We start from the raw sequence: 10,555 nt of genomic DNA, 5'->3' as shown, positions 1-10,555 counted from the left end.
TGTGTGTGTGTGTGTGTGTGTGTGTGTGTGTGTGTGTTTGTTTGTGTTTATGTCAGACTCTCCGTTTACGGCTTAATTGGATTTAGCTTTATTCAGTTTGTTCATTCAAATTATGTTAATTGGAGCTTCTGTTTTTACTCTGCTGCTTGGATTAGTTTTAAAAAGCGTCTGAAGGGTTCAAATGAGCAATTCAACCTTTTGAACTAAACAGAGTAAATGTATTTAAGTCATCTGTGAAAAGATATTATAATAAAAAGATATGGAAATACATTTTAAGGGTGCATTTATCTCAACACTTTACAGTCATACACTTTAAATAAGAATGTCTTTTTCTCTTTTCTTTTAATGACATCAGTAGTTTACATTTTCAGTACATTTGTTGGTGGTTAATCTTCTTATATTTTGAATAAAGCTGCTCTGCACCATTGGTATCAACATGCTACATATTCAGTCTTTATCAACAGAACACGTTTTAATTTTCTATAATCTGTACGTTGTGTATGCGTGTAACATCTGTACAGGAAGCTCCACTGCACCAGGAACTACATCCACCTCAACCTCTTCTTCTCCTTCGTCCTGAGAGCCGTGGCCGTGCTGGTGAAAGACGACATCCTCTTCAACCGAACCTCGCAGTGCTCCAACCAGCCGTCACTGGTGAGGTCCGCCGCCTCCGTCCGCCACCACCGAGGCCCGAGTCGTGTCCTAAAGGGAAACAGGAAATGGATCTACTGTGACAGTTAATTGACTGATACCAGGGTTTGATTTAGTTGGCATGACTTGTTATTACCTTGTACTCTGCAGGCTTTGGAATATATATTTTTTTACTTTATCCTGAAGCCGACTCTTCCCCCTTAACGTCCCTCCTCTACTTGCCTTCATTTGCTTCTTACATTGGAGAGGAAACGTCTCTGTGATAATTGAAGGAATACTGTCGGGGCGCTCTGACCTTTATATTCTCATCTACTCGCTGCTTGTAACGTCGTGAACTACAAACTAAAGCTCATCCTGCTGGTGAACTCACTTATTGCCCCACATATCAGAATAATTAGCGTTATTGCCTGATAAGCCCACAGTGTCTCACTGGGGTCACATTCAGCCCTTCAAAGAGAACCATAGGATGTGCACTCGAGGTTGATATGACAAAAGGACTTGAAGGTTCATTTTTTGTCGGCAGTAATACAACATTTTCCAATTCTTGGTCGGAGCCAAAGTCCATAGTTAAGATGTTTGACCTTTGTGTTATTCAGGTGGGATGTAAAGCCAGCCTGGTGTTCTTCCAGTACTTCATCATGGCCAACTTCTTCTGGCTGCTGGTGGAGGGTCTCTACCTCCACATGCTGCTGGTCGTCATCTTCTCCGAGAACAGACACTTTGTCGTCTACATGTTCATCGGCTGGGGTGAGCTTGTAGTTAATTTGAGGTTCAGCATTATTGGATTAAGAGGAATTAACTTAGCATCATTAATCATGATTTAATTTTTTTATGCTCAATCTTATCTTTTAAAGATGTTTGAACAAACCTGATCTCAGTGCAATGCATATAAATAGCACAACATTCTCCAATTTATGTCATTTTAGGCTTTTCCCATGTAATTTTACGCCACGTAAACGCAACAAAACCACTTTAGGATTAGAAAAAAAACATGCTTGGGCTTAAAATAAGTATGTTAACTCAGTAAAATATGTACGTAAATGTTTTTAAGAAGTCGTTTATCCCAAGTGCCATTAATATTCTTAACTCATCAAAGTAACTGAGTTGATCTAAGCCACAGACACTGATATGAACTGTTTTAAAACGTATTATTGTATTGAAACAACGTAACGTCACAAACGTCACTAACATAACATTATCAAAAAAATGAAGACTTCGGGACACCGGTCTCGAAAACAGCACGATTAGTTTGGGTCTCGCCGCTTTTGTCAACTTTATTGCCAGCAGCAGCAGCAGCAGCTCTGAGAAAACAACCGTATACAGAACTACCTGCTCGGCCCCAAACAGCAGACAGACACAGTTAGAGACTAGCTGATGAGAGAAAACAAACATTTAGCTGCTGAAGAGACAGATATTTCCTTCAGAAGTTGGTGGAGACTAAAAACGAAGCAAATATGAGAGCGAATATTTGGCTTATATTCCTCAGGTGGACACAAACACGGCTCCAGTGGGGCCGTAGTGTGGCTTGATGTCTGCTGGGTGTGTAAATAAGCAGCTGTTTGCTACCTTATCAGCTTGTTTTGGTGTTTTTCTGCCCCCTAGCAACATATGATTAATGCAGCTTTAAACAACATTTACTTGTCGGTGTGACCACTTTTCACCTCCGCTAGGCAGCAATTTGAAGTGCTTAAGTTAGTAATTTATATGCATTTATACAAAAGTTTCTTCCTTTAGCTCCTTTAACTATAATTTGAAGTGTCTCAAATGTAATGCTTTAATCAGTAAAATGTATCTGCTTAACATTTTCCTTTTTTTAAACATCTTGCAAAGGAAAAGATAGAAATGTCATATTGTTCTACGCTCTTGTTTTCCATGTATGCGTAATATACTTAGTTTGGTGCTTTTCATAAAACTCGTGATATGATTTGATGTCCACCAGAATTGGTTTAATGTTTTAATAATGTTGCAAAAGATAATTAAAAGTGTGAAGTCATGTGATGAGGTTTCAAAGTGAGCTAACTGTAATATATATTTCCATATATTTGTGTCAATAACTTCAAATCTTTGTATAGTATTCACATCATCTATGAATAAACACATTATTGTTATTTATGATATAAAATAAGGATATGATTAGAAGAAAAAAAAGAGAATGAAATAAATGTTATTCTTGCGTATGATATTTAAACAATCAAACACACAGATATGTAATGCTTTAGCTACTTTATATCAGTGTTTTCCTCGTGGCGTTTTGCAGGAATCCCCACGGTGTTCGTCTCTGCGTGGGTGATGACGAGGATTTATCTGGAGGACACGGGGTGAGTGTCGCCAACCAATCACTCATCAGCATGGAAATGTGATTCAAATTTGGTCTTATGTGCACATCTGAATGTCCTTCCACATAGATACAAATTGTATGACAGCAATGTGCATGCCGTGTGTTGATTAATTATCATATGTATTTTGTTTTGTCAAATGGATATATGAACGCAGGTCACTCACTCTTTGGAATTGTTTATTATTTTCTACTTCATTATGCGATAGAAGACAGGAGACTGGCACACATTGATATTCAACGGGGATTGCATTTCATTAAATATTAGGACAGATATTCCCCGTGTCAAAGAGCACTTTATTAGATAATTCATTTGGATGGATTTGCACTGAGTTGTTATTATTATGAGCTTGGTGCCACGGATCTGCTCGGCTTCTGCTGCACATTATTGCAGCTCAACACTGAGTGGGTGTATTCTTAAAAAAATACTTTGTGAAACAACTCTGTTACAATTACAGAGCAGCGGTCTGACAGGTAAGCACAGCCAGGAAGCAGCTCCATAGTGTGAGGAGACTTTGTGGAGAATGGTGAAGAAGCTTGAGCGTGAAAGTTCACCCTTTACCTTGGGAATAGAAGCGATGACAAAATCAGTTTAAAAACAGCTTTCAAACACTTGATGAAGCGTGTGAGAGGCAGTTGAAAGATCCAGAAAAAGTTGAGTTAAGATTATTTCGATTGAGATTTGAGCTGACGAGTCAAATTGAGATGAAGACACAAATATTAAGTCTTGAGACTTAATGTTTTGTCTAGAGTGCTTTCCGTCTTGTTAAATTGAGTCTTTATTTGAGATTTTGATTAAAGTTATGGCCATGAAATAGAATTAGACAAATATTTAAATTAATTTGCACGTCAATATATTTTTTCAAACCGTTGTTTTTTTTCATGAATACTTTTCCACAGAATGTCAATATTGCGAATATTTAGGACAAAGCCGTTTTTTTTCGGAGCTTTTGCACCACATATAAACCAAATCACGTCGCGCAGAACAGACAAATTCAAAAAGTACACTATAGTGAACAACAACACGGAGGCTCCTTAGTACCGAAGCAAAACCGCAAACTTTATTACTTCTTTCAACCTTGACAAAAGCAGACCAGACCAGATCCACTGCTTCCCTTCTTACCTTTCACAATGAAAGTGCGAGACATATTCACTGTGCCACTGTTCACCACAGGGAACTCAAATTGTTCCCAGTAGTTTGTCCTCTGCCTGTGTTGATCTTTTTAAATTGAAAAAGTGTTGCAACTGTCTCAAATTTGCATCGCTGCCAGTATGAATAATTTTGATGCAAAATATTCACAGACGAGTGTTACGAATTTTCATGTCATTTATTCGTCACACCCCTAGTGTGTAAAGGCCTTTAGGCCTATACATTGGATTGGTGCATTAGTCATAATCTGCTGTATCAGGTTGTGGTTGCGGATACAAGCGGCGGAAATGAGTTTCCGTAGCAGGGTGTCTGGGGCTCATCCTCAGAGAACAGAGTAGAAACGCTGCTCCTTCATGTTAAAAAGAAGCCAATTAAAAATGGTTTCGGCCCACTGATAACGATGCCTCCAGTTTTCTGGGCATGTCCAACTGGGAGGAGAACCAGCAGGAGGGATTAGATACTCCACCTGACTTGGATATATCCTGGGATCCTCAGGCAAGAGCTGGAGGACACGGATGAGGAGAAGGATGCCTTGCTTGGACCTTTATGGACCTCCACTGGCCTATTAAGTGGCCAGTGGATAGATTAGTGACTTAGACTTGCCCCAAAAGATATGAGACTCACTTTAAGACCTGAATGACTCAACCTTGCAAACTATTTTTTCACATCAAACGTTCAGATCTGCTGAAAATACGTAGCAGCCTGGTTCTCCTTCTGCTAGCAACCATCCACACTTATATAATATATATGCTATGAAAGTTACATTATGGTTATTTATGGTGCCTTCAGGTGCTGGGAGAGAAATGACAACCCCATACCCAACTGGGTGATCAACGGACCAATCGGATTCTCTATCATGGTAGGTTGAGGTTCATTACCTGCTGTTTGTTTGCAGGTGTCTCACATGCTTGTCAGTTATAAAAGCACTTCCACGTAGAAAGAAATGGATGATGATATAAAGAATAGATATGCTAACCCCTCCCCTCCTTGAATAACTGTTCCTACGCCCGTCAAGCTTTTCAAAAAAGCAGTGTGTTCGATCGACAGTGTAACCACCCAAAATCTGAGCAAATTTCTGAAACAATTACCACTGGATTTCAGACCGACGTAAAAAAATTGAAACCATTGAAATGAAGTTGATAATTCTTGTAGAAGAGATATAAGTAAAGTAATGTACTGTTTAGTGGTTACATTTTGAAATAAATATCTTACATGAACAAGTAATTGTAGTGCGATGTTTTGCTTCGTTCTTAGCTAACTTCTTCATCTTTTAAATAATATCTTCTACTTTTTAGTTAATAAATAAACTCTTGAAGATGAGGACAAACTGAGGTGATTGGCAAAGTCCTCTTAAACAGATTGGATACAGCTTTAGCATGTGAAGAAAATAAAGGCTTAAATATGTCAATCGCTAAAATGTGTCTTTTAGCTGACAGTCTTCAAGCTAATAATCTTTAAACTAACAGTCTTTAAGATAAGATTATTTTAGGTAACAGTGTTTAAGCTAATAGTCTTTAAGCTAAGAGTCTTTTAGGTAACAGTCTTTAGCTAACAAATTCACGAGCAAATGCCCCAAAAATGCACCCATTTGCTGTTTTGCTCTGTTTCTGTCTTAACTTTTCATTCATTGCTTTCTGTGGGTGGAAAACTGTCCAACAGTGCAAAAATAAAATCCTCCCTCGTGTGTTTTTCTGACTCTCTTCAGTCAATCTGATAGCTCTGTTGTTTTTCCTCCCGGTCTCCAAGGTGAACTTTATCCTCTTCATCAGCATCATTCGCATCTTGGTTCAGAAGCTGAGGTGTCCTGACGTGGGCGGCAACGACCAATCACAATACAGGTATCTCACAAGGGGCATAGACGCTAAACCTGCTCGTTTGTTGGTGTAAGCTTGTGTAGGTAATAGTCAGCAAAATGCCCCTAAAAAACCCAAACAACAACAACAGATAATCGGAGACACCCAGAACATTTTCATCCGTTCTGTGTTCGCTGTGTGCAGAGATAAGAGTGACGCTAACGCTCATTCAACAAGAAAGCGTTTGATGATGCAGCCTTCATGAAATGGGGAGTTGGGGGTGAAACCCTCTATGCATCTATGGAACGACACATTCTTGCAAGATTCAGTGTCTCTTTGGATCAGAGGCGATGTGTTTAATCTTCAGGCAATTTTACCCTGCAGGGAAATCAGATCTGTGCTGAGCTGTCGGTATTCTCGGGTCGAGTCGGAAGGTTGAGACGTGATGAAAAGCCTGTGTAAGCCACTGCAGAATCTCCTGTTAGTGCAGGTGACGATTCAGTGAGCTCAGTGTATAGGATTCAAACACTGTATATAAGAAGTGGCCCAAGTCACCGAGACGTCCCCCGTTGGTTTGTGGACTGCGGTTCCGAAGTTCGCCAAGTTCTGAGCTTTCAACTGCATTTCGGACAACGAAGTAAACTTCATTCACTGAAGTGAAACCACTTTTTTTTGTCTCAGTTCATAGATCTAAACTAACTGCATGGCACAAATGTTGGGACAAACTGACCTTTTACAGTAAATCAACAATATGTGTTCTCAAACAACAGGAATAAAACAGCGTATGAATTACACGACACATTTGTAATCCATTTTGCGTGTAAAAAGTACGCCATTCATGCTTTTTGCATGTCATTTGTAGACCATGTAGTCAGTACTGACTGCAATGTAAACCAGGTGGCAAACTCTGGTTCTACCGAATGACGCCGATGCGGAAGTGTCTTAAAACTTGCATTCTCTCTCCTGACCAGCAGGGTGCGACTCCTCTGGTTGCAAAAAGAAGTCAGATTGTATAGAAGTCTATGAGAAAAAACTCTACTTCTCACTTTATTTATAACCTCAGTAAACATTGTAAACATGAGTTTACCTTCTCAATCTCTAGTTTAAAATCTTCTTCAACACAGCATGAAGTTTATTTAGTAAATTATGGTCCATTTAGATATCGTAACTTCCGTTGATCGGTTGCGAAATCACTGGAATCGAGACTTCATAACGTCACTCCACAAACCAATGGGTGGCGTCATGATGGCTCTGTCGTCTTCTTATATACAGTCTATTACGTAAACACATTTGTGTGAATTTGCTACGCTATGCTATAAAAAAAATATGAAAGAGACCACCTGTGGTGGACCGGAGAGGAGGTGGATGGGTCAAACAAACACAGGACTATCAACCAGGAGACCGGTGTCCCAAAGTGGGTTTTTATTTTAAAGAGACGTTTGTGACGTTTGCTTCCGTATGTATTTTACTTAGTTTACTCACTTGTTTCATCCCCAACCTTGATGTTTTCTCTCAACCTAACTTGGTGGTTTTGTTGCCTAGCGAGGTGATGTAAAATGCGAAAAGCCTTAAATGCGTAAAATATGACACATGGCAATATCGGAAATGTTGTGCTATTCATACGCATTCCCAGGAGATTGGCTTGAGTAGGAACAAACGCGAAATCTTTTACAGCTCAATGGTGCTACAAATAACGATTCATTGCTGTTTTTCTCTCAGGAGATTGGCCAAATCTACTCTCCTGCTGATCCCTCTGTTCGGGATCCACTACGTGGTCTTTGTTTCTCTCAGTGAATCCATTGCAGAAGCTTATAAAATATTCTTTGACCTGGCCCTCGGATCCTTTCAGGTGCAGTTTCATTTGTCCCTTCACCCACAATGTTATTCTCATTAAAATATGTTAATGTTATAAATTGACTATGTTGAATCATTTGTGATGTTAGTTGATTTTTTAACATTGCTGTGTTGTTTTCTTCAGGGTCTGGTGGTGGCCATTCTGTACTGTTTCCTAAACAGTGAGGTAAGCTTTACTTACATGAAATTTGGCAGTGCAGTAGTGTTTAGTAATATTAACGAGAAGCAAAAGCTGAGCGTGGCCCTTTAAGTCAACATCAATTTGCATAAATCATAATTTCCTTTTCAGCCTTTTGATTTTTAAGTGACGGAAAAAATTATATAGTTTTAAAAGATTCCCATTAACGTGCCTGCATTCAGCTGATACCACGCTTACTTAAAAATATGCAGCTTCATTTCAATGTGGTCTGCAGTGGAAACATATGATAGGAAGTAAATTCTATTTTTATTTGGTCGGAGCAACATTTTTTAGTGTGTCGAAATTGTATCATTATTTCCTTTTAAAATAATTTTGAATTATATTATTCATCAAGAGCATGGGGGTAAACGAGTGGTTCGGTGCTTCGGAAAGCTGGTGGAAGTTTAATCACTTTTCTATCAGTAAGACATACATTTATTTAGTTTAAAAAAACACATTTGTTTATCTATTTTTGCAGGTTCAGGGCGAGCTAAATAGAAAGTGGCGGAGTATATGTCTGAACTGCCGTCTGAGCAGAGACCACCACTTCAACAGCACCTTCGCCTCCAGGAACGGTTCAGATCACATGGTGCAGTTTCACCGCAACTCCCGAACCCAGTCCATCCTGCAGTCAGAGACCATAGTGCTGTGAGGACCTGAGGGGATACCCTTTAAAACAAACAGTCTCCAGGTCGAATAGTTTTTACAAAATGATTTTAACACAACGTTGAGGTGAAGTACCACATGGGTGGGACCTGCACATCGCCCCAGAGCATATTTTGGTTTTAGCTTTACAAATCTCTACGAGCCTTCAAAATGTACCTTAAGTGGACCTGAAGCAGTTCTGATCCATCCTTTGAGGGTGTGCTTGTGTTTGGTTTCAAGAGTTTTTTACGTTGTGTTAACTGTGCAAGCCAAGAAAGAACGGATCTCCAGCAACCTCATATTTTGTCAGTTTTTCCATGACGTGTGAGGTAAGAAATGTACGTACTTCTGTGTATGTTAAAGGCATTGGTTAAATATCTATGAAGAAATATGTGTAAGAGAAACAGTTCCAATCTTCTCGTCATGGGGAGCAGAGCTGAAGACTTTAGATTGAGTCATCGAGTTGCAACCACGTTGCAGCCGTTGCACTGCCGTGTAGGGGACATAATATTGTGACAATGCATGTGGTTGATGTACGTGAAACATTTACGAGTGAAAATTAGTATTTTTGTGAAGCCGAGCACATTAGCGACGGAGGGAAATCTTGAAATACGGTCATGTTCGTGAGTTACTATAACTTACATGGAATTACAGACTGTATATAAGAAGTGTACATGGTCACTGTGACGTCACCCATTGGTTTGTGGACTGACGTTATGAAGCCTTGAGTCCAGTGATTTCGCAACCGATGAACGGAAGTTACCATATTCGGAATGCGGACCAGTGACGTAGAGACGCCGTATACGTCTCTGGTAGCCACCTGTCAATCACAGTAAGCCCCGCCCTAAAGCATCCCCTGCTTTATGGTCTGTTTGACTCTAAATGGACCATAATGTACTAAATGAACATCATGCTGTATTGAAGAAGACTTGAAACTAGAGATTGAGACCATAAACTCATGTTTACAATGTTTACTGAGGTAATAAATCAAGAGAGAAGTAGAGTCATTTTCTCATAGACTTCTATACAACCAGACTTCTTTTTGCAACCGGAGGAGTTGCCTTCTGCTGGTCAGCACGTTTTAAGACACTTCCACATCGGCTTCACTCGGCAGAACCGGAGGTTGCCGCCTGCATTGAATTCATAGTATATATATACATATATATATATATATATATACATATATATATATATTAACCTTTAAATGAAGTAATGTGTGAGATAGGTACATTGATGATTGTTCTCCCAATGACGGCATCAGTCGTTTCAACAAATGCCACAAAATCAGGACGTTTGCGATCAAGTGACAAAGCCCTCTAGTGGTTGTAGGGAATAATGACTGTTGTCCATCGGGAGCAAATGAGGAAACAGTGTGATGTTGTTGCCATCAAAAAGTCCCATTTTCTACCGTGAGTCAATGGTGGTTTCTTTTAACCATGACCACAGTAACCCTAGCCAAGTCGTTTTTGTGCCTATACTTGACCAAACCATAACCATCGAGGTGTTTATTTTTGAAACGGTAAGTTGCAGCAGTGTCTTTCAAGGTTTCACTCAACCAAGCATCAGAAAAGCAGGTCAAGCTACATGTTTAGCAAATTGAATTAATGGTTTTCAGAGCATGTTATGTGCAGGTCGAAGTTTTCATTCCAGCAGCAGTCATTTTTTCCGTGTATGCAGGAAAAGGTGACAAATTGTCACTTTAGTGATGTATTTGGGGTTCATAATGGCCACACCCACCCATCTGATACTTTAAGCTTGTTAAAATCGCTGCTAAAAAAGATTCACAAATGCACAAATGAGGCCTGGTTTGTCTGGGCTACTGGTAAAAACGCTGGTAAACAGAGTTATGTACATTTAATGATACGCTGTTATTGAGAAGTGCTGTGCATGCTCCATACTCTTTATCTGTGCTATGATGGTTTTGATTCTGTGCTAATCTGCTATATTGA

At 39.5% G+C, this 10,555-nt stretch overlaps 1 protein-coding gene across 1 annotated transcript in view; it reads left to right on the top strand.

Annotated features, from left to right (window-relative positions):
* LOC116396211 (vasoactive intestinal polypeptide receptor 2) overlaps nucleotides 1–9,301 on the top strand; it is a 22,687-nt gene extending 13,386 nt beyond the window's left edge. Inside the window, exons 6-13 of the mRNA XM_031870674.1 lie at nucleotides 522–654; nucleotides 1,248–1,398; nucleotides 2,909–2,969; nucleotides 4,926–4,995; nucleotides 5,883–5,974; nucleotides 7,649–7,778; nucleotides 7,908–7,949; nucleotides 8,440–9,301. Of these exons, the coding sequence (XP_031726534.1) occupies nucleotides 522–654; nucleotides 1,248–1,398; nucleotides 2,909–2,969; nucleotides 4,926–4,995; nucleotides 5,883–5,974; nucleotides 7,649–7,778; nucleotides 7,908–7,949; nucleotides 8,440–8,613 (853 nt within the window). The 3' untranslated portion in view covers nucleotides 8,614–9,301. The remainder of the gene's footprint in view (nucleotides 1–521; nucleotides 655–1,247; nucleotides 1,399–2,908; nucleotides 2,970–4,925; nucleotides 4,996–5,882; nucleotides 5,975–7,648; nucleotides 7,779–7,907; nucleotides 7,950–8,439) is intronic.
* The last annotated feature ends 1,254 nt before the right edge of the window (nucleotides 9,302–10,555 follow it).

The sequence above is a fragment of the Anarrhichthys ocellatus genome, unplaced genomic scaffold (assembly GCF_004355925.1).
Source record: "Anarrhichthys ocellatus isolate YVR2014 unplaced genomic scaffold, GSC_Weel_1.0 scaffold54, whole genome shotgun sequence".
Lineage (NCBI taxonomy): Eukaryota > Metazoa > Chordata > Actinopteri > Perciformes > Anarhichadidae > Anarrhichthys > Anarrhichthys ocellatus.
Note: the sequence above shows the minus strand (reverse complement) of the source record. Positions and strands in the feature narration are given on the sequence as shown.